General features: G+C 43.2%; 1 protein-coding gene across 1 annotated transcript in view; it reads right to left on the minus strand.

The window, feature by feature from the left end:
• dnaaf1 (dynein axonemal assembly factor 1) overlaps nt 1-25,235 on the minus strand; it is a 121,623-nt gene that overhangs the window by 59,044 nt on the left and 37,344 nt on the right. Inside the window, exons 9-11 of the mRNA XM_060837527.1 lie at nt 15,934-16,105; nt 1,694-1,785; nt 352-573 (exon numbers count right to left, since the gene is read on the minus strand). Of these exons, the coding sequence (XP_060693510.1) occupies nt 352-573; nt 1,694-1,785; nt 15,934-16,105 (486 nt within the window). The remainder of the gene's footprint in view (nt 1-351; nt 574-1,693; nt 1,786-15,933; nt 16,106-25,235) is intronic.

Genomic DNA, 25,235 nt, shown 5'->3' on the forward strand with positions numbered 1-25,235 from the left:
TGCACTTCAGTCTGTCCCATGCACAATGCCCACTTTCCTTATGCCTCTCCCAACAGAATGGACATCATTTATCTTGCATTCCAACATAGTTTCCCTCCTATACAACTGAATACTGAGAAAAATAGTTTGGAAACTATTTTAATTTGCATTCTCACTTGCAGAACTGTGATGGAAACTCTGCCACAAGTTACAGTGGGAATGACAATCACTTCCATTTAGTTTTTCTCCTCTGGTTTCAGAATGAGTCAGTCTGAGTGACAAGGAACAGTGTGATAATAAGAAGTGAACACCCACTTTATATTATGAGCATTTCATGTTTATGGGGACAGAACAGTCAAGCCCTTTACTTACACAGATTTTCAATGCTTTTGATGTAGTTATTGCTCAGGTTCAAGGAGTCCAGCTTCTGCAGCGGCTCCAGGTTCTCTATTTTATGAATGAGGTTTTGATGCAGGAAGAGGCAACGCAGCTCGGTCTGAGCATCCAAGTTCTCAATCCGTAACAATCCATTACTCTCCAGCCACAGACATCTCAGGCCAGTGTACTCCTCCAGATTCTCAATGCAGGAGAAGCCTACAATAGGCAGTACAGAAAAACAAGATGAGTGCTCATCAAATTCAAATCTAATATGAGCAGTTAACATTGGATGCAGATTAAAAGCTGAATTGCACACAGTGTAGCAATGACCTCTGTCACACCTTAAACATGTAGTTAACCTCTAACTGTGTAAATTAAAATTTATTATTGCTGTTAACGAAAGAGAAATCTATCCTAAAAACTTCAGTTAGCTCAGGCATCTTCTGACCAGCTGCTCTTTCCTTGAATTATTAACTTTCTCCAGCCTCAATATTCAGAGTGAATGGAAAATAAATGAGTAAGTTACAAGCATCCAATGCCCTCCTAAATGATGAGACTGAACCTGGTTCATTAAGATTCAAAGTGTTGTATTCCAGATCCTAACTACTTACCGTGCATAAAAAGTTTGCATTTGCTTCTTTTGCAAAACTGTTCCCTCTCATACTCAATCTTTTCACGAGCAGGGATAGCTTTACCATATCTATTTTGTCCACATCTTGGAACAAACTTTTAGAAAGTTTCCACTTAACCTTTTCCTCTCCAAGGAACACAGTCCGACCTCTCCACTGTTTATATTTAGTACCAACTAAGTCCATTGCATTGAATGGAATCTTGTTAAATTTATTCGCAATCAATAGCATTTTCGTATAATGATATTAGATTATGGCAGCATTCAAACAAAGCAGATAGATAATATTCACAGAAACATGCTCATCATAAGTGATAGGAAGGGTACACTATCCAGATCAATGGCGTGGCTTAAAAGACCATGAAATCTAGAGTGACAAGTTTTGCAGGAAATTTACAGTCTTTATGCAAAGTAAAAGCTAAACCAAGAACTATAAAGTTTCCTGATTGCAGGGGTTAGACATGCTATGACTGATACGAAAGGAGGACAACATTGGCGAATTTCATCATTTGTGGCGTTTCTCAGGAACGCAACCCTCACAGATATGGAGGAATGACTGTATGATATTTTGATTACGTTTCACAGACTGTTTTGCATGACCCCTCAATTGGTTTCTGGGTCCAATCTCCAGGCTGTGCACACAAAGGAAATTCAAGGCTGTGAAGTTAGTAGCTAAGAATGTTTGGAAAAAATAAAAATTCCACTAACCTTTAAAGTGCAAATAGAGTGTGTCATTCAGGTAAGGTGTCTGGTAGAGCTTCTGCTCCTTACAGTGCTGTCGCAGGAACTGCTTTGTCATTCTGTCGAGTTAAGGATAAAAATATTTCAGGTTCTCACCAAAGTCTTGATTCATAGATCAAACAGGAAGGAGAGAATGTAACCAATGTCCCCTGCACACTTTTCTGTTGTGTGTAGCCTCTTTATGTTAAAATACAATATTTTAAATTTTTTGTGCATTGAGGAGAGAAAATACTGATACCAGCAGGAATTACTTCTCACAGAAATGTTGGTGAAGCCATGACAGCAGAGTCTCTTTTGTATTGAGCAATTCATCAGAGTTGGCTTCATGTTTGAGGTTGGGAAGCATGGTGAGTACCACGAAGCAAGATTTAATATAGTGAAAGTTGAATGCAAACCAGAAAGATTTGGTGCAAGTGTTCAGAGAAACAAATTGAAGGGTCATGCAAAACAGTCAGTGTAACTTAATCAAAATACAGGGTAAAAACAATGACTGCAGATGCTGGAAACCAGAGTCTGGCTTACTGGTGCTGGAGGAGCACAGCAGTTCAGGCAGCATCCAAGGAGCAGGAAAATCGACATTGAGCAAAAACTCTTCATCAGGAATACAGGTAGAGTGCCTGAAGGGTGGAGAGATAAGTGGTGGGGGTGGGGAGAAAGTAGCATAGAGTACAATAGGTGAGTGGGGGTGAGATGAAGGTGATAGGTCAGAGAGGAGGGTGGAGTGGATAGGCGGAAAATAATATAGGCAGGTAGGACAAGGCATGGGGACAGTGCTGAGCTGGAAGTTTGGAACTGGGGTGAGGTGGGGGAAGGGGAATTGAGGAAACTGTTGAAGTCCACATTGATGCCTTGGGGTTGAAGTGTTCCGAGGCAGAAGATGAGGCGTTCTTCCTCCAGGCGTCGAGTGGTGAGGAAGCGGTGGTGAAGGAGGCCCAGGACCTCCATGTCCTCAGCAGAGTGGGAGGGGGAGTTGAAATGTTCGGCCATAGGGTGTGGCTGATTGGTGCGGGTGTCCCAGAGATGTTCCCTAAAGCACTCTGCTAGGAGGCGTCCAGTCTCCCCAGTGTAGAGGAGACTGCTTCGGGAGCAACGGACACAATAAATGATATTGGTGGATGTGCAGGTAAAACGTTGATGGATGTGGAAGGCTCCTTTAGGGTCTTGGATGGAGGTGAGGGAGGAGGTGTGGGCGCAGGTTTTGCAATTCCTGCCGTGGCAGGGGAAGGTGCCAGGACGGGAGGGTGGATTGTGGGGGGCGTGGACCTGACCAGGTAATTACGGAGGAAACAGTCTTTGCGGAAGGCGGAAAGGGGTGGGGAGGGAAATATATCCCTGATGGTGGGGTCCGTTTGGAGGTGGCGGAAATGTCGCCGAATGATTTGGTTTATACGAAGGTTGGTAGGGTGGAAGGTGAGCATCGGGGGGTTCTGTCCTTGTTACGGTAGGAGGGATGGGGTCTGAGGTGGAGGCACAGGATGTGGATGAGATGCGTTGGAGGGCATCTTTAACCACATGGGAAGGGAAACTTCAGTCTCTAAAGAAGGAGGCCATCTGGTGTGTTGTGTGGTGGAACTGGTCCTCCTGGGAGCAGATACGGCAGAGGCGGAGGAATTGGGAATACGGGACGGCATTTTTGCAGGAGGTAGGGTGGGAAGAGGTGTAATCCAGGTAGTTGTGGGAGTCTGTGGGTTTGTAAAAAATGTCGGTGTCAAGTCGGTCATCATTAATGGAGAGGTCCAGGAAGGGGAGGGAAGTGTCACAGGTGGTCCAGAAACATTTAAGGTCAGGGTGGAATGTGTTGGTGAAGCTGATGAATTGCTCAATCTCCTCGTGGGAGCACGAGGTGGCGTCAATGCAGTCATCAATGTAGCGGAGGAAGAGGTGGGGAGTGGTGCCGGTGTAATTACAGAAAATGGACTGTTCTATGTAGCCAACAAAGAGACAGGCATAGCTGGGGCCCATACTGGTGCCCATGGCTACCCTTTTGGTCTGGAAGAAGTGGGAGGATTTGAAGGAGAAATTGTTATGGGTGAGGACCAGTTTGACCAAACAAATGAGTATGTCGATGGAAGGATACTGTTGGGGACGTCGGGAGAGAAAGAAATGGAGGACTTGGAGGCCCTGGTCATGGCGGATGGAGGTGTAGAGGGACTGGATATCCATGGTGAAGATGAGGCGTTGGGAGCCGGGAAACGGGAAGTCTTGGAGGAGTTGGAGGGCATGGGTGGAGTCTTGAACGTATGTGGGGAGTTCCTAGGGGGGATAGGACAGTGTCGAGGCAGGTAGAAATGAGTTCAGTGGGACAGGAGCATGCTGAGACAATGGGTCGGTCAGGGTGGTCAGGCTTGTGGATCTTGGGAAGGAGTTAGAACCGGGCAGTGCGGGGTTCCTGGGCTATGAGGTTGGAAGCTGTGGGTGGGAGATCTCCTGAGGTGATGAGGTTCTGTAAGGTCTGAGAGAAGATGGTTTGGTGATGTGGGGTGGGGTCATGGTCAAGGGGGTGGTAGGAGGTGTCCTCGAGTTGGCGTCTAGCTTCAGCGGTATAGAGGTCAGTGCGCCAGACTACCACTGCACTCCCTTTATCTGCTGGCTTGATGGTGAGATCTGGATTGGAGCAGAGAGAGTGGAGGGCAGCACGTTGTGAGGGTCAGAGGTTGGAGTGGGGTAGACAGGTTGAGGCAGTTATATCCCAGCAGCAGTTGAAAATGAAGAGGTCGAAGGAGGGTAACAGGCCAGCACGGGGTGTCCAGGTGGATGGAGTGTGTTGGAGGTGGGCAGAAGTCCTGATTGTGAAAGTAAGCTCGGAGGTGGAGGCGGCGGAATAAGTGTTCGATGTCACAGCATGTATTAAATTCATTGATGTGGGGGCAGAGGGGGCTGAGGACTGATTGTTCGTCCTCGGTGAGGGGGAGGTCTGGAGGGATGGTGAAAACTCGGCAGGGCTGGGAGCTGGGATCTAGTGTGGGTATAGAGTTGGTGTGGGGGCGGAGCCTGTAACCGAAGTGGGCATGGTGGTGGGGGGAATGGGGGTAGAGTCAAGAACAGGGGTGATGTTCCCTCAGGGTTCTGGGGAGCAGGGATGGTGACAGTGGGATCTGTGGGGGGGCATGTCAGCAGAATGCAGGTGAGTGGCATCAGTGGGGGTAGACGTGGTGGCAAACACGACAGTATGGAGGGGGCAGAAGTCACTGAGCGTGTGACATTAGCGATGATGTGAGGGGCGGAAGTGATGTCAAGTGTGGTGCATGAGGAATTGCGAGGGGCGGAAGTGGCTGTGGAAGCGGCCATGATGTGGGCAGAAGTGACGTCATTGATCAGCGTGGGAATGGTGGCTGCACCAGCCACATGGCTTCCCCACCCTCCTCTCTGACCGATCACCTTCATCCCTATCCCCATCCCCACTCACCTATTTTGCTCTATGCTACTTTCTCCACTCCCCCACCCTCCTCTCATTTATCTCTCCACCCTTCAGGCACTCTGCCTGCATTCCTGAAGAAAGGCTTTCGCCCGAAATGTCGATTTTACTGCTCCTCGGATGCTGCTTGAACTGCTCTGCTTTTCCAGCACCACTCATCCAAAATATTATGGAATCATTGCTCCATATCCGTGAGGGTTCCGTTCCTGAGCAACTGATGAAATGTGTGATATGGAGCTCAGTAAAAATAGGTTAGAAATCACAGATATGTAATTTTTGGCCCACAAATGTTGATTTTTGTTGTTACTTATTTTTTGGCACAGTTAGGTGAATTTGCAATTTGCAATTTTGTGGATAGAGGATTTACTGTACCTTAAAACCAAAGAAAATAAAACATGTCCATTTATGTATTGGTCTTTCATAACCACAGATGTCTCAGGGCAATTCATAGGCACTGAAGTATTTTTGAAATGTAAGCACGTAAAGTAAGAACAGAAGTAAAGTTGGATATTTTTGGGGTAACTTTCATTGATGTAGAAAGGTGCATCCTATTTCAACAAATTAGAGTTCACAATGATAAGATTGGAAGAAGTCCTTTACAATGTGAAAGAAATCTGAACAAGTCAGAGGTGAAATTCAATATAAGACAGCAAAATGGAAACAGTATTAAGCTATTCAGTCTTCAGTCAGTTCGACCAGTCTTTCAAGAATATGGCTGATATGGAGACAGCAAAAAGCCGCAATCATATGTTTTGACTCTTTTGTAATTCAAAAATCTGTCTAATTCAGTCTTGAATTACTCAAAAAATTTAGCCCACACTTGGATTTCTTTGAGAGGAGAAATTTCTACTATCTCCACCTTAAGTGAGAGATCTTATTTTTAAATACTGTACTTCCTAACTATATAATCATGCATGAAGGGAAATCTCATCTCGGCATTCAACCTGTTAGGCCCCCTTAAAATCTGATGTTTCAATAAGATCACCTCTCAATCACCGAAAACCAATGAATATATGCCAATCTGCTCAATCTTTCCTCGTGCGATTTTATTGTATGATTTAGCCCGACAAACTTCCCAGAACTCAGAGTCATAAAGCTGAGCAAATGTTTCTATAGCCCATCGTATCTGTGCTGGTCATCAAACATCCATCTATTGTAACCCCATTTTCCAGCACTTCCCCTCTACCCCAATTCTAGTATTGCATTTTGAGCGTTTCATCGAAATAGTTCTGACATGTTTTGAGAATTCTTGCCTCTATCCCCCTTTTTGGTAGCAAGCTCCAGATACCTGAAACCCTCTGCATGAAAAATATTTTCATCTAATCACCTCAAAATCTTTTTCTCCTGAAAACTTTGTGCTCTGGTTATTGGTCATTTTGCTAAGGCAAAAATGTTTAATTAGATTCCCCACAGTGTGGAAACAGGCCCTTCAGCCCACAGTGGTGTCTCTCTATCTACCTTATAGAACATAGAACTGTACAGCACAGTACAGGCCTTTCCGCCCACGGTGTTTGCCAAGCATTTATTTTAATCTTTTAATTTAAGATCAACCTAACCAACACACCCCTCAATTTCTTGCCCTCCATGTGTTTTTCCCAACAGTTGCTTAAATATCCCTGATCTCTGACTCTACCACCACCGCTGGCAGTGCATTCCATGCACCCACCACTCTCTGTGTAAAGAACATACCTCTGACATCTCCCCCATACCTTCCTCCAATCACCTTATAATTATGACCCTTCGTGACAGCCATTTCCGCCCTGGGGAAAAGTCTCCGGCCATCTACTCTATCTCTGCGTATCATTACATTGTACACTTCTATCTTCTCTCCAGTGTGAAAAGCTCTAGTTCACTCAACCTCTCTTCATAAGACATGCCCTCCAATCCAGGCAGAATCTTGATAAATCTGTTGGGTTCTGTTCACCGAGCTGGGAATTTGTGTTGCAGACGTTTCGTCCCCTGTCTAGGTGACATCCTCAGTGCTTGGGAGCCTCCTGTGAAGCGCTTCTGTGAGGTTACCTCCAGCATTTATAGTGGTTTGTCTCTGCCGCTTCCGGTTGTCAGTTCCAGCTGTCCGCTGCAGTGGCTGGTATATTGGGTAGTGTTTTGTGCAGTCCTTGCATGGGATTTTGTGCACTACGTTGGTTTTGCTCATGCTAGGTATTGGGTCCTTTGTCCTGGTGAGTTTTTTCTGAGAGTGGCTGTTGGTTTGTGTGCTTGATGCATCAAGACACTGTTCAAAGGGGCCACAACACACTGCAGCACACCAGAATTGCAAAAAAATGAACACCACCTCTACAATGTATTCGCCAAAAATGGATACTCCCACAATTTCATCAACACTTGCCTAAGGGAAAGACAACGGAATGAGGACATGCCACAACCCAAAGGACTAGCCACGTTACCATATATCAAGAACATTTCCGAACTGATAGCCAGACTATTACGACCACTAGGACTCATAACAGCACACAACCAACAGCCACTCTCAGACAACAATTCACCAGAACGAAGGACCCGATACCCAGCATGAGCAAAACCAACGTAGTGTACAAAATACCATGCAAGGACTGCACCAAACACTACATAGGATAAACAGGAAGACAGCTAACGATCGGTATCCATGAACACCAACTAGTCACAAACGACATGACCAGCTATCCTTCGTAGCCACACACACAGATGACAAGCAACGTGAGTTCGACTGGGACAACACTACTATTATAGGACAAGCCAAACAGAGAACAGCCAGGGAATTCCTACAGGCATGGTACTCATCCACAGATTCTATCAACAAACACATCGACCTGGACTCAATATACCGGCCACTGCAGCGGACAGCTGGAACTGACAACCGGAAGCGGTAGAGACAAACCACTATAAATGCCGGAGAAAACATCACAGAAGTGCTTCACGGGAGGTCCCAAGTACTGAGAATGTCACCTAGACAGGGGACGAAACGTCTGCAACACAAATTCCCAGCTAGGCGAATAGAACCACAACAACGAGCACCCAAGCTACAAATCTTCTCACAAAGCTTGGTAAATCTGGTCTAACTAGGGTCTTATAGAGCTGCAGCTACGCCCTCAGACCTCTGTACATCTCAGCAGTCTCTGCTCCAAGGAAAACAACCCCAGCCTATCAAGTCTCTCTTCACTTTAGCCCAGGCAACATCCTGGGTGAATCTCTTCTGTACCCTCACCAGTAATCACATCCTTTCTTTAGAGAGGCAACCAGAGCGGCACACAATACACATGCTGTGACCTAACTAGTGTACTATACAGCTCAATTTTAATCCCCTTGCTTTTGACTTGACTAATAAATGCAAGAATCCCATACACTGTCTTGACCACCTTCCCTCCCTGTCCTTCGACACCAAGGTCCCCTGATCCTCTGTACTTCCTCGTATTCTTGTATCGCCAGAAAAGTTGGGTAGAGTACTCTCCTCTCAGTCATTAATGTAAATTGTAAATAATTGAAGATTTCTAGTCCCTGGGCACTCCACTAAAAGTCTAACATCCTCAAAATAATATATTTATCCCAACTTTGTTTCTTGGTAGTTAGCCAGTCCTTGGGCAGCACGGTGGCACAGTGGTTAGCACTGCTGCCAAACAGTGCCAGAGACGCGGGTTCAATTCCCGACTCAGGCGACTGACTGTGTGGAGTTTGCATGTTCTCCCCGTGTCTGCTCTGGTTTCCTCCCACAGTCCAAAAGGTGTGCGGGTCAGGTGAATTGGCCATGCTAAATTGCCTGTAGTGTTAGGTAGGGGTAAATGTAGGGATATGGGTGGGTTGCGCTTCGGTGGGCCGGCGTGGACTTGTTGGGCCAAAGGGCCTGTTTCCACACTGTATGTAATCTAATCTTATCTATGCTTATACATCAATGCTCTCAGTATGAGCTTTTTCCTCTTAATTTAAGTTTTGATGTACTACTTATATCTTTCTTTTTGGAAATCCAAATACACTAAATCTATTGGCACTCCTTTATCCACCTTGTTTGTTACATCTTAAAGCACCTTATTAAATTTGACAAACAATTTTTTTTCCACAAAACTATGTTGACTCTGCCTGAATGAGTTTCTAAATGTTCTGCTACCACTTGGTTAATAATGTAGCCTAGTTTTTAACTGGTCAACAATTTCCTCATTTTTGATTGCACCCTTCTTTGAACAGAAGTGCTATGCATACAACTTACTAGGGACTATTCAAGAATCCAGGGTTTTTTGGAAAGTTTTGGAAGAGTGAAGAAATTTCTCCTTGTCTCTGTCCTCAGTGATCTCTTATCCTGTCACTGTGCCAATGTTTCAGACTGTACAACCAGTAGAAACAATGACTCAGCATCTAATTTGTTAAACCCTGTCAGAATATTGTATGTTTAAATGAGATTGTGTCTAATTCTTCTGAACTTCAGAGTAGCAGCCCAATTTACATAGCTTCTCAACATAAAACGACTTTCTGATCCCAAAGACCAATCTAGTGACCCTTCGCTATACTGCTTCCAATGGAAGTACATCCTTCTTCAATCATGGAGATCACAACAGCACATAATATTCCAAATGTGGTCTCATCAAAGCCCCATACAATTTTAACAAGGCTGCTTTATTTCAGGTACTCCAATCCTCTTGCAATAAAGGACACCACATCATTCATCTTCCCTAGTTGCTTGCTGGACCTAGATAATAACATTCAATGCTCCCTGTACAAGCACATCCTTTGAGCATCAACAATTGCAAGTGTGACTATACTCTGCTATTTTATTTTTATATTAACTACCTCACAGTTCCCACCTGCTCACTCACTGAACCTGTCCATATCTCCATGCAACCTTCATGTATGCTTCTACAGCTTACCTCTCCATCCAGCTGCATGTCATTAGCAAATGTAGATACATTACTGACTGACTCTTCATCCAAGTCATTAATAAGGATTGCACATAGCTGAGGCCAGCACTCTACTATTCATTGCCCGCCAATTTGAAAATGACCCATTTACACCCTCTCACTGCTTCCTATCCATTAAGTGAATAGACGAGGTAGATAGATTGATGGGCAGATACTATTCTCTGCAACCATATCTAGGTATATCAAAGTTTGTGACACTTGCTCTATGCTAGTATTAGTAACATATCCTTGTGACTGGAGAAAGCAGGGAAAGGAACTGCTCCCTGTAGTCCACATTGGCAACACTGACATAGGTAAAACTATGAATGATATTTTATTGAGAGAGTTTAAGGAATTAGGTTCCAATTAAACACAGAACCACAAAGATAATAATTTCTGGATTGTTGCATGAGCCACATTCTGATTAGCATAGGGATAAATCAGATCAGAGAATTTAAAATGGCTCAGATGGCTTTGAGTAAAAAATGAGACCTGGGGGGTGCAGAGAGAGAGAGAGAGAGAGAGAGACTGAAGGGCTTATGCCCGAAACGTCGAATTTCCTATTCCTTGGATGCTGCCTAACCTGCTGTGCTTTAACCAGCAACACATTTTCAGATGGCTTTGATTCATGCGGCATTGGCACCAGTGATAAAAGAGCTGTTCCATGGGGATGTTTTCTACTTAAACTGGAATAGGATCAGTGTTTTGGTGAATTGTACAAATAGAGCAAAGTTTTTAATTATTATGAAGGAAGGAATCAGGTGAAAGGGAGATTCAGAAATCTAAAGTGACAGTCACAGCAATAATGGTTTGATGTGCACATTGAAACTTCATTGAGTTTTAATCAGAGCAGGAATGGTAAAAGGCTGCAGTAGGACACCTTTGAATTCATTTATGGGACTTGGACTTCATTAGCTTAGCTATCTTTATTGCCCATCCCCAGCTGCTCCTGAGGTGGTGGTGGTGAACTGCCTTCTTGAACTGTTGTTGCCTATTTGGTGTGGAACTCACAATACTGTTAAGGAGAAAGGTCCAGAATTTGACAGTGTCATCAAAGGCATAGCAATATATTTCCAAGACTGAGCAGTAAGTGGCTTGGTAAAGGTGGTGATCTTTTATGCTCCACTTGGTTGAGAAGGTATAGTTTTATGAATTTAATTATGCTTTTTGTAGTGTCTCCAATGCAAGTACATTCTAATTTGATAGGAAAATCAAATGTGACTGAGTGGACAACAATGTGTGAGACTACTCATTTTGTTCAGAATAACAGCAAAGCAGGATATGTTTTTAAAAGGTGGGAAACTTTTAAATGTCAATGTTCAATAAGTTTTTAATATAACAGAACATTAATTATTATCTTGCAAATACAAGTCAGAGAAGAGACAATTAAAAACAAAATGCTAGATCAACTCAGCAGGGGTCTGGCAGCATCAGTAGAAAGAAAAACAGTTAATGTTTCAAGTCCAGTGCCTCTTCATTCAATTCTGACAAGGGTCACCGGGCCTAAAGTGATAACACTGCATTTCTCTCTACAGATGCTGCCGGTATCTCCAGTATCTTCTGTTTTTGTTTCAGATTCCCAGCATCCACAGTTCTTTATTTTATTACAGGAAGACAAATAGCCTGTTGGACATTATTGCAAGTTGATTGAAGTGCAAGAAAAGGAAATTTTGCTACACTTGTACATAACTTTAATGACATATCATTTGGAGCACTGTGCACAGATTTGACTTTCCTATCTAAGAAAGGTTATATTTATAATGAAGGTAATAGAGAGTAATGGAAAAAATTCACTAGATAAATTCCTACGAAAAGAAGGCGAATAACTTTCATGAGGTTATCTTGTTGAAAGATAGACGATTGTGATGCAGTTGACAGATTAGACACATTTTGTTCCCCTTAACTGGAGCATCTAAAACACAAGGATGCAGCATCAAGATAAGGGATGATCATTTAGGATTGAGATGAAGAGAAATTGCTTCAACTATAGGGTTCTGAAACTATAGAACTAGCTACTCCAAAGGGTTTGGATGACCACAACTCTGACTACATTTAAGGCTGAAACAGATATATTTTTGAATTTGCAAAGAATGAGCAATATGGGGAGGAGGGGGACAAATGGACTCATGTAGTAAGAACAGACATGATCATATTGAATAGGAGAGCAGTTCAAGTGATGAAATGTGCTATTCTTGCTCTTATTTCTTTTTTCTTAAAATTGTGCAAGGTGAGTAACCACAAAGACAACTGGATAAGTGTCAGATATTTTGTTTTAGTAATCTTGGCTCATGTAGAAGTACAGAACATCAATAGAGCAATCTTTCTTCAAATAATACTATGGGATCCTTCATAATGATGTCAGACTATGCAATGCAGTCATGTTTTGAATGTCATCAACCATACAAAATCCAGCCTCAGGTGAATATGGAAAAGATCGGTTATGAGACCATAACATGCAGGAGGAGAAGATGGCCATTCATTCTTTCCTGCTATTCAGCAAGATCATGGCTGATTTGATAACCCTCAACTCAACGTCCTTGTCTTTGCCTTATAACATGTGATTCTGTTATTGATTAAAAATCTGTCTTAAACATATTTAATATCAAAGCCTCAGTGGCCCTCTGCAGTAAAGTATTCCATAGATTCACTATCTTTGGGGAAAAGATATCTTTCCTCATTTCTGTTCTAAAGGTCCCCTTACTCAGATTATGTCCTCTGATCCTGGATTCTCCAGCTGGGAGGACAGTCTCTCTATATCTATTTACTCAAGTCCCCTAAAAATTCGAAACTCCATGGGTACAAGACCAAACTACTGAATCTTCTACTCATAAGATAGCCCCTCCAGATCTAAGATTAAACTCTGGACTGCCTCTCGTGCCAGTATACCATTTCTTAGGTAGGGGGCCAAAGTTGTTCACAGTGGTCAAGCTGCACTCTAACTAGTACACGTGAACTTGTGTTGTTTTAGAAAGATCTCCCAATGTTTACACTACATTCCATTTGAAACAAAGGCCAACATTCATCTGTCTTCCCGAGTACTTGCTGAATTTGTGTGCGAGCTTTTTGTGATTTACATACAGCGACTCTTAAATCCCTCCATGGTGTAGTTTCCTGCAGCCTTTTCCAATTAAATATTATTCAGTTCCTCTATTTTTCCTACCAAAGTGCATATCCTCTCAATTTCCCACATTATATTTTAATCCGCCCAGTTACGAAAGAAAATGATGAAAACAACTTTTAGCAGGTTCCCTGAGCACATGGTATGGTAGATGTTCTTCTCTCAAAGTTCACTCACTGACCACTCCTCCTACACATTCATTAAAAAGGAAGATCCAGTTTGGAGCAGCTTAGAAGGAAGGAGCTTCAGTTTAACTATAGCCTCTGTAAAGAAGCCAGCAGTTGAAGGGCATTGGGAATGCAGACTTTTGAGTAGTATAGTATGCAAGGTATCTAAAAGTGCTGCACCCGCTAGGGAGGGAACAAATTTGCAGCAGCATTAGCTTCCAAAATTCATGATACATTAGTGAACTGCTGCTGGGCTGCATTCGGGGTTAGACTGGATAGACCCAGGCATTGAAGATAAGTGTTCTTAGGTTTGTTCAATATGTCTGGGGAAAGCAGGAGCTTTTAATGAAACCTCTCCCACCTAAATAACTGCCACACTATTCAATAAGAACTAAACCAACGCATTGTTTCCAATCCACATTCTCTTCCACCCGGACAGATTTTGAAAAACTTGTAACCATTTATACCATTTCTCTGGTTGTACCTCAAGGTCAGGAAAGTCCTACTCAATGTACTGCTTACAGACAATACCACTCTAGTAAGTGACATTTCAATCATTCATCTTTATAGTATTCAAGTGCTCATATGGCAGAGGTCCCATGTCATTCAAAAATCCAAAATTCCCTTACTTCCCTCAGAAGGAAATGATTATCTATAGTTCCCTAGGATCAAGGAAACACAACTGAGGAAGAAGCGTGCCATCATAGATGATCTCGAGTACATGTGGACATGAGTAGCTTCAAACAAGAGATTATGGAAGATGACCGTGGGTGCTCCAGTTTCCTCTCACAAATAAAATGTGCAGGTCAGGTGAATTGGCCATGCTAAATTGCCCGTAGTGTTAGATGAACGGGTAAATGTAGGGGAATGGGTCTGGGTGGGTTGCGCTTTGGCGGCTCAGTATGGACTTGTTGGGCCGAAGGGCCTGTTTCCACACGAAGTAATCTAATCTAATCTGATCTAATGACAAAACTGGATGTCAAATGGTGCCAAGTTGGTAGAAGCTGGCAAAAGGCTCATTAACAATATTTCAGTAATATCTACAATTTGTAATGCCACATGCTGATCTACCGTTTCATCAAAGAGCAACAACAACTTTGATTTATTTATCACCTTTAATGTCATAAAGCAACCATGGTTACTTCACAAAGTACTGCAAAACAAATAACACCACATGTAGCTTTGTATTTTATTAGGGGAAATGACCAAAAGCATTGTCAAAGAGGTAGTTTTAAGAGAAGTCTTGAAGGAGGAAAGCAATTGAGAGACATCAAGAGATGTAAGCAGAGAATTCCAGAGCTTGGGGTCGATGCAGCTGAAGGTGGAACTTCAGAGACCAGATATCGCAGAGTTGTGGGGTTGAATGTGTTTATGGATGTGGCAAGGTAGCAGAAGGATAGATCTGAAAATAAGGATGAGAATTTTAAAATTAAGAATCTGCTTGACTGAGAGCTAAATAATTCAATGAGGACAGAGGTGACAAGGAACTAGTCTTGCTAACTTATTGATTTAAAGGTACATGCAGCAGAAGTTTGGATTGCGTCAAGGTTAAGGAAGGTAGGATTGGTAAGACCAGCCAAGAACGCATTGGAATAATTGAATTTAGACATCAAAAGCACGGATGATAATTTCCATAGCAGATGAACGGAGACAAAAGTCATTGGAGGTGGAAATACACAGTTTTAGTGAAGGTACAAGCATAAAGTCAGAAACTTCTCTTAGGCTCAAATGTGGTACCAAGGTTGTGAACAGGCTGACATAATCAAAGATTGTTCCCAGGATCGAGCATGATAGGCGGCTAAAAACGAAGTTAAATCACGTCCAAAATAACAGCTTCAACCCTTCCAATATCTAACTGGAGGATAATCATTGAGGAGGTGGTTAATTAAGTTCTTATAATGCACATCATTAAGGAAGTAATTGAAATAAAAACAAAGTGTTGGAGAAACCCATCATTCTGGCAAAATCTGTGGTCAGAGAAAGAGTGTTTGGAAATGTTAACACAGTTTCCTACTCCACAGATGCTGCCAGACCTGTGGAGTTTATCCAGCACCTTCTGTTCTTTTTTCAAATCTCCAGCTTTTCTTTGAAGCAAGCACTGGCTATGCTGCTTATTACATATGTATATCCAGGTTCTCAATCAATACCTCCTCTTCACCATTTCTACAATTCTAATAACAGACAGTGGTGACCATGCAGAAGGAATACGAGAAGTGAAAATGAAGCACTTTTCTCCACAGAAGTCACGAAACAACTATCAGTGGATGAACAACCTAAAAAAAAAATCGAAATTTCAAGCCCCACTCCTCTCAGAGCTGCACACATTCATTACTCCTTTAAATCATACCATCTGAAGAACTTCTAAGACAGAGTGGGATAGACACTTGAAACGCTAAAGCTATCAGGAAAGCATGAATTGGTCAGTTCTTTCAAAGTCAACAGAACAGATTGGGCTCAGCAGCCACTATCTTTATAAAAATATTCAATGATATTGTAAAAGAAACCGACAACTAAAATTGTGTGGAAACAGAAGTGTCAACACGTGTTTCCAAGTTTTAAAAAAAACAATCTGTTACCCCAATCAACCATAACACAATTGGAGATATTTTCCAGAACAAGCTTCTCACCTCGGTCCCGAGTCCTTCTTGACTTTTTCCTGAGGTTTCCTGGAGTTGAGTTCATGTAGCTCTGGACTTTTAGTTCCTTCCTGATCTTGCAGTTTGTCACCTTTCTGCAGTTTATTTTGTTCTTCACTTCTGACTGGGACTGTTCCTTCACTGAAGTAGCTTTGCTCAGTCACTGAAAATACATTAGCACAAAACTTACAAGATGAATGCTCTTTTCCCATTCAGTGTGCTGGCACCTCGCTGAAATGGGATGGACAGTGTGCGAGCAATTCCAAATAATTATAGAGGGGTCAAAGATGTATTGATATGACAAAGAGGTGTGAGGGGTTTCATACTGTTAATGCACTGTGTCCAGAGGTTAGTGGGGTGGAAGGTGACAACTGGGGGTTTCTACCCTTGTTGCAGTGAAAGGGATGGGGTTCGAGGGCAGATGTGTGGAAAGTGGAGGAGATGTGCTGAAGGCATAGTTGATCACGTGGGTGGAGAAATTGTGGTCCTTAAAATAGGAGGCCATCTGGGATGTCCTGGTTTGGATTTGCTCCTCATGGGAGCAGATACAGCAGAGGTGGAGCAATTGGGAGTAAGGGATAGTTGTTTTACCAGAGGAGTGGAGAGCATGGCAGGAAGTATAACCCAGGTAGCCGTGGGAGGTATAATCCAGGTAGCTGCAGGAGTTGGTGGGTTTGAACTAAATGTCCGTGTTGAGTTGGTTGCTGGAAATGGAAAGGTCCAGGAAGGGGAGGGAGGTGTTTGATATGGCCAGATGAACTTGAGGTCATGGTGGAAGATGTTTAGGAAGTTAATGAACTGCTCACCCCCCTCTTGAGAGCACAAGATGGTGCTGATACTGTCATTAATGTAGCGGAGGAAAAGGTGTAGGATGGTGCCAGGGTAACTGCAGAAGATGTTCCATGTATCTGAAAAAGAGGCAGGCATACCTGAGACCCATTTGGATGCCCAAGGCTACTCCTTTGGTCTGAAGGAAGTGGGAGGATTTGGAGGACAAGTTGTTGAGGGTGAGCACCAGTTCCGCCAAACGAATGAGTGTGTCGGTGCTGTGCTACTTGTTGGATTGGCAGGAGGAGAAGAATCAGAGGGCTTGGAGGTGGATGTCCATGTGAAGATGAGGCGCTGGGGGCTGGGGAAACAAAAGTCATAGAAGAGGTGGAGGGTGAGAGTGGTGTCCCGAATATATGTGGGGAGTTTCTGGACCAAGGGGAACATGACAGTGTCAAGATATGAGGAGATAAGTCTGGTGGGGTAGGAGCAGGCGGAGACGATGGGTTGACTGGGGAGTCAGGTTTGTGAATTTTGAGTGCACTTGCAAGAGTGTGTGTCCACATGAACTCACACCCACACTGACTCTGTCTCTCCTGCATGCGCACACATAAAGGTTTATGGGGTGAATTTGTATTTGCAGAATTGCATTTTATTTTGCTCAAAAACTGCATAAATTCACATAAGATTCTGTGAGTCCCACTTTACAAATAGAACCAGCTTGAGACAACATTGAGACACAGACAGACTTTAATCTCACACCTTCAATGCATTGTCTGCGCTGAGATGGCACCTATTGTTAGAAAAGCTAAAGCTTTCTTGAGAATGTAACTTAAAAGGAGTTCTGGAAGTTACATATTAAAGAACTGAAACTAGCATATCGCATTCTCAAAGATAAAAGACTTAATCTAAATTTGTTTAATACACCATTACAGCTCCATGACACTGTAATCTTTCTGCTTTCAATTCTGTGTCTAATAATCTTATACAGTACAACCACCTGATGAAGAAGCAGCACTTTGAAAGTTAGTGCCTCCGAATATGCCTGTTGGACTATAACCTAATGTTGTGTGATTTTTAACATTGTCCATCCCAGTCCAATATCGGCTCTTCCAAATCATGAAAGGTCAAAGATAATGAGGAAGCTTAAAAGGTTGTTACTTGGAGAATGTTTCATCTAATGGCGGAGACCACAGCTTAAAAATAAGAGGTCTCGCTTTCTAAATAGAGAAAAGGAGAAATTTTTATCCAAAGGAAAGCTGATCTTTGGAATTTTCCTCAACTGACTTAGTGAGGGTTGAATCATTCAATTTATTCAGGCTGAGTTAGAAAGATGTGTGTTCGACAAGGTAGCTAAGGATTATTGAGGCAGGTAAGTGGAGTCAGACCACAATTAAATTAGCCATAACCTTGTGTTGGATGACTTACTCCTGTTCTTAAGTCCCATGTTGCTCTCTCCTCTGTACCTTCTTAGGAATCTTCACATCCTGCCTAAAGTGTTGTGACCAAATTATTTATTAAAGGCAAGGCTGATTGCACTCAGTATGTCCTGCCATCTTCAAATATCGATGCAAATGAACTCCAGAAACCTGTCCTTGGATACTCATCAGAGCTGCGCTAATAAAAATATATGGCCTCTCCCCATCTCTCTGCTAAAATGCACATCCTCACACTTTAGAACATCGAACAGTACAGCATAGAACAGGCCCTTTAGCCCACAATGTTGTGCCGACCATTGATCCTCATGTATGCACCCTCAAATTTCTGTGACCATATGTATGTCCAGCAGTCTCTTTAATGTCCCCAATGACCTTGCTTCCACAACTGCTGCTGGCAACGCATTCCATGCTCTCACAACTCTGTAAAGAACCTGCCTCTGACATCCCCTCGATACTTTCCTCCAACCAGCTTAAAACTATGACCCCTCGTGTTAGCCATTTCAGCCCTGGGAAATAGTCTCTGGCTATTGAGTCTATCTATGCCTCTCATTAACTTGTATAACTCAATTAGGTCCCCTCTCCTTCTTTTCTCCAATGAAAAAAGTCCAAGCTCTCTTCATAAGATAAGCCCTCCAGTCCAGGCAGCATTCTGGTATACCTCCTCTGAACCCGCTCCAAAGCATCCATATCTTTCCTATAATAGGGTGACCAGAACTGGACGCAGTATTCCAAGTGCAATCTAAAAGTTTTATCGAGCTGCAACAATATCTCATGACTCTTAAACTCAATCCCCGTGTTAATGAAAGCCAAAACACCATCTGCTTTCGTAACACCCTGTCCACTTAGGTGACCATTTTAAGGGATCTATGTACTTGCACACCCAGATCCCTCTGTTCCTTCACACTACCAAGAATCCTATCCTTAATCCTGTACTCAGCTTTCAAATTCGACCTTCCAAAATGCATCACTTCGCATTTATCCAGGTTGAACTCCATCTCCCGCCTCTCAGCCCATCTCTGCATCCTGTCAATGTCCCGCTGCAGCTTACAACAGCCATCTAGACTGTCACCGAGCTCCAGGCTGGATACTTTCCATTTATTACCAGCCTCTGTCTTCTCTGGGCCACCCAGTTCTGTATTCAGACAGCCAAATTTCCTTGTATCTCATGCCTCCTTACTTTCTGAATGAGGCTATCATGGGAACCTTACCAAACACCTTGCTAAAATGCATACACACCACATCCACTTCTCCAACTTCATCAATGTGTTTTGTCACATCGTTAAAGAATTCAATAAGGCTTGTAAGGCATGACCTGCCCCTCTCAAAGCCATGCTGACTATTTCTAATCAAACTGTGGTTTTCCAAGTAATCATAAATCCTTCCTCTCAGAATCGTCTCCAATAATTTGCCCACCACCATTGTAAGACTGACTAGTCAGTAATTCCCCAGGTTATTCCCATTCCCTTTCTTGAACAAATGAATAATATTTGCCAACTTCCAATCCTCTGGCACTACTCCAGTGGATAGTGAGGACGCAAAGGCGCAGCAATCTCTTCCTTCACTTCCCCTAGTAAACTTGGGCATGTCCTGTCCGGCCCAGGCGACTTACCTATCCTCATGTTTTTCAAGATTTCAAGCACATGCCCCTTCTTAACCTCAACCTGTTCAAGCATATCAGCCTATTTCACGCTGTCCTCACAAACGACAAGGTCCCTCTCACAGGTGAATTCTGAAGCAAAGTACTCATTAAGAACCTCCTTTACCTTCTCCAACTCCAGGCACAAGTTTCCTCCACTATCCCTGATTGGCTCTACCCTCACTCTGGCCATGCTCTTGCCTTACATAACTGTAGAACACTTTGGGATTTTGCTTAATTCTACCCAAGGCTTTTCCATGCCCCTCTCTAGCTTTCCGAAATCCATTTTTCAGTGCCTTCCTGGCTACTTGTAACCCTCTAGAACCCTGCCTGATCCTTGCTTCCTCAACCTTATGTAAGCTTCCTTCTTCCTCTTGACTAGATGATCCATATCTCTTGTTACCCAAGGTTCCTTCACCCTACCATGCCTTCTTTGCCTCAGTAGGACAAACCTATCCAGCACTCACAGCGCTCCCTAAACAACCTCCAGATTTCTGTTGTGCATTTCCCTGAAAATATGTCTTCCCAATTTATGCTCCACAGTTTCTGCCTAATAGAATTGTAATTCCCCCTCCCTCAATTTAATACTTTCCATACCTTCTGCTCCTATCCCTTTCCAAGCCTACAGTCAAAGTCAGGGAGTTATGATTACTCTCACCGAAATTTTCTCTCCCCAAGAGATCTGACACCTGATCTGGTTCGTTGTCAAACAACAAATCCAAAATAGGCCGACTAGAGGGGAGGCCATAAAGTGTGTAAGTCCTGCTCTGATTTGCTTTTCCAAAATGCAGCACCTCGCATTTATTTAAATTAAACTCCATATGCCACTCCTCAGCCCACTGGCCCATTTGATCAAGATCCTGTTCTACTGTGAGGTAACAGCCTCCAATTTGGTGTCATATGCAAACTTACTTACTATACCTCCTACTTTCACATCCAAATCATTCATGTAAACGATGAAAAGTAGTGGACCCAGCACCAATCTTTTGGCACACCACTGGTCATAGGCCTCCAGTCTGAAAAACAACCCTCCACCACCACCTCTGTTCTTTCAGAGTGTCTCCAATCAGATAACTTGATGTGTTATAAAAAACAAATTCTGCTCCTCTCCCTCCCTCCTCCTCTAGCTCCTTTCCTGATTCTCTCCAATCTGTCTCCCTCGAGTGTCTGACCCTATTGCCTCTGGCGGACAGTGTCTCCCTCAGTAGCTCAATTGAAACCTCTGGTAATTTTGAATGCCTCGATTCAATCTCCCCATTATTGTTCTCTGCTCCGATTGGGATGATCCCAGCCTCTCCCCACATGAACTGAAGCTCATTACCCTCACGGCACCATCCTGGGAAACCTCTCAAGCAACACTCCCTCAGAAGTTGGTGGTGTCTCAGCAGAGCAGAAGATGGAAAGATACTTTGGGGCTGAGAGTATTACCTTAGTATCTAAAAGTGTGTGATCTGGAGACAGTACTCTCAAATGTGTTCGTATAGCACCTACAAAGCAATACACAGCTTTAAGAAGCTTCACCATGGGGGAATTGCTTCACTAATCCTCCACTTAGGGTCTCAGTCAGATCACTGTATTAAACCCCAATGGGTTATGGGACCAACCTGCACTCAGTGCACGTCAGCCTGTAGCCCTTCATAAGCACCAGGTGACGCTTGTGACACAGGGTAGAAAGTCAGAGTGTCATTGATTCAAAAAGCATAGAAACAGACCCTGACAGTCCCTGTCTCTGATCCAGGAGGCCTGGGTTCACATCCCACCTGCTCCAGTGGTGCTTCATAGCCTGCCTGAATTGACTGGTTTGAAGATATCTGTCCATCCTTAAATAACAAGTCCAAGCATGCAAGTGAGGTGTGCAGAAACCATTGTCCGGTACAGCTGTCGCTAAATGTTTATACTCCATCCCTTTTTCAATAAAACCTGATAATGAGAAGGTAAACCCACTAAGTACATAAAGACAGAGTCCACAGCCTTACTGCAGGCTGTCTGTGCTTGTGGTCACCTGGTGAAGTAGAAACAATACTGCTTTGAATTTTGTTCATTTCAATTTTGATTTCTTTTAAAACTGCCTCTTCAGGGGCTGGCACCCTTTCATCTGCTTTAATTCAGCTTGCCAATTAAGTCTGAATAAATACTTTTTACATGGCTCAAAAGACCATCACTTTATTAGATCCTGAAGGGTCTTTTCAAATTGGATGTGGCAAGGATGTATTCCCTTAGAGTCATACAGCATGATAACAGACCCTTTGGTCTTTCCAGTATTATCTATTACTGGTTAGACCAAAGGGTCTAACCAGTAATAGACAATATTATCCCAAACTAAACCAATCCCACTTGCCTGCACTGGCTCATGTCTCTCCAGACAGGTCTTATTCATGCACTTATCAAAATGTCTTTTAAATGTTGTAACTGTACCTGTAACGATCACTTCCTCTGGAAGTTCATTTCACATGCAAATCACACTCTGTGGAAAAATGTTGCCCTCAGGTCTTTTTCAAATCTTTCTCCTCTCACCTTAAATACTATGCCACCTACTCTTGAAATCTCTCATTTATAGAGTAAAGACACCTGCCATTCACCTTATATATACACCTCATGATTTTACAAACCTCAATTTCCTCCGCTCCAGTGAAAAACGTCCCAGCCTATCCAGTCTATCCCTTCCATTCCTAGCAACATCCTGGTAAATCTTTTCTGAACCTTCTTCAGCTTTATAATATTCTTGGAGAAAGGACTGCAGATGCTGAAGATCAGAGCTGAAAATGTGTTGCTGGAAAAGCGTAGCAGGTCAGGCAGCATCCAAGGAGCAGGAGAATTGACACATTGAAAGACTGCAGTGGGCTATGGATAAATGAGTGGACAATGGTCTGGCAGATGGAGTACAATACTGGCAAATGTGAAGTCATCCACTTTGGTAGGAACAACAACAAAATGGACTATTATTTAAATGGTGAAAAATTGCAGCATGCTGCTGTGCAGAGGGACCTGGGTGTCCTTATACATGAATCATAAAGAGGTTGGTTTGCAGGTGCAGCAGGTAATTAAGGCGGCAAATGGAATATTGTCCTTCATTGCCAGAGGGATAGAGTTTAAAACAGGGATATTATTCTGCAGTTGTATAGCATGCTGGTGAGGCCATACCTGGAGAACTGTCTCCTTACTGGATGTACTGACACTGTATGACCTTATCATGAATTTCTAACTCCTATACTCAAAGGTCTGAGCAATGAAGGCGAGCATACTATGAGCACTTCTTATCCACCTTGTATACAGTTGATACAAACTTCAAAGAAATATGTACCTGAACCAGCAGGTCCCTCTGTTCTACAATTCTGTCCAAGGGCCTACCATTAATTGTATGAGACTTTCACTTGTTTGTTTTACCAAAATGCAATACCTCACATCTGGCCAAATTAAACTCCACTTGTCACACTTCAGCCCATTGACCCAATCGATCAAGATCTCTTTAGAATCTTCAAAAACCTTCTTCACTGTCCACGATGCCACCAACGTTAATGTCATCACAAAGTTGCTAACCATACCTTTTATTTTCTCATCTAAATCATTATTATAAATTATAAACAAAAGTGGATCCAACGCCAATCCCTGTGGAACGCCACTAGTGACAGCCTTCCAGCCCGAACAACAACTTTTGACCACCACTCTGTCTCCTGCTGTTCAGCCCTTTTTTATTCCCATTGGCAAACTCAACCTGAATCTCATGTGATCTAACTTTACTAATTAGTCTACCATGCAGAACTTTGTCAAAGGCTTTACTAAAGTCCAAGTAAACAATGTCTACTGCTGTGCTGTCATCAACTTTTTCGTTACTTCCTCAAAAAACTTCCTCGCACAAAACTATGCTGACTATCCGTAATCGTTCTTTGCCTCGCTAAATATGTGTAAATCCTAATCTTTCAGAATCACCGACAACAACTTAACCCAGCACCGAAGTCAGATTCACAGGTCTGTAGGTCCCAGGCTTCTCCTCGGAGCCTTTCTTAAACAATGGCACGTCATTAGGCATCCAGTCATTCGGCACCTCAGTTATAGGTGATACAAATATTTCTGAAAGGGGCACTGTAAATTCCTCCCTAACTTCCCACAGCTTCCTGGAATACACTAGATCAGATCTTGGAGATTTATCCACTTTTATGGCTCTGTTAAAATTACAGGTCATCTTTTTAAAACAGAGTGTGTGTGTGACTTTGGGACTCATTGCCTCAGACAGTGGGGGAGTTGGAAACAGTGAATATTGTAAAGGATGGGTTAGATTCTTGTTGGGCTGGGGAAATCAGAGGTTATTGGATAGATAGGACAGATGGGAATGTGGAATTCTAAACATAAACAAGGGCCTAAATGGCCAACTTCTGGTCAGATTCAGATGGCTCATGGTTAGCACTGCTGTCTAGCAGCGCTAGGGATCTGGGTTCAATTCCAGCCTCCGGCGATGTCTGTGTGGAGTTTGCATATTTTCCCTGTGTCTGTGTGTGTTTCCTCTGGGTGCTCCGGCTTCCTCCCACAGTCCAAAGATGTGCAGGTCAGGTGAATTGGTCATGCTGTATTGCCCATAGTGATAGGTGCATTAGCAGGGAGTAGGGGAATGGGTCTCAGTGGGTTACTTTTCGGAGGGTCGGTGTGGGCTTGTTGGGCCGAAGGGCCTTTTTCCACACTGTAGATAATCTAAATCTAATGTGCTATCATCCATGTAATAGGGCCGTCAGGCTCCTCTATGCACTGTTTCCCAACATAATTGTATTTGGTTCTGTAATGCCCTACACCGCTCTGTGTTTTTTTTCTCTCTCTCTCTCATTCAGGTGTAACGACAGAAGAATGGATAATGCCACCTGTAGATCGGAGGGCCGTCAGTGGGCCGTGTGTGGTCCTGACGAAAGGCCCCTACCGAAAATGTTGATTCTCCTGCTCCTCAGATGCTGCATGACCAGCTTTTCCAGCACCACACACTCTCGACATGTGTGGTTATAGCCTGTATCTTTGAGTTTTCATCCCACCCTTACAAGGCCGTGAAAGGAACTTGGTTTAAATATTAGTACTACTGAAAATACACTATCGCCTACAGTAAAGATCCCAATTATAGGATGTCCACTTTTGTTGGACATACAAATATAATTGGGGGCTTGGAGCAGAAGGACTGCTCCTTGAAGATTGATAACCTCAGAGCTGAAGACAATGACAACTATTACTTTCATGTGGTTGAGGAGGGATTCAAAGATCACACTTTTATAAAAGCGATCCATCTACAGGTTCTAGGTAACCCCCAATCCCTGTAACAGTCCAATGGGGTATGGGTCATACCTTCAGACTAAAGATTGTACATTCAGGTCTCACTGCAGGAGATATCAGCATGAACTTCAAACAGGTTTGATCACAAGGTGCTCACTACTGACGCAGTGCCACACTGTCTGACAGTCAGTGCTGAGGGAGTGCCA

The sequence above is a fragment of the Hemiscyllium ocellatum genome, chromosome 17 (genome assembly GCF_020745735.1).
Source record: "Hemiscyllium ocellatum isolate sHemOce1 chromosome 17, sHemOce1.pat.X.cur, whole genome shotgun sequence".
Lineage (NCBI taxonomy): Eukaryota > Metazoa > Chordata > Chondrichthyes > Orectolobiformes > Hemiscylliidae > Hemiscyllium > Hemiscyllium ocellatum.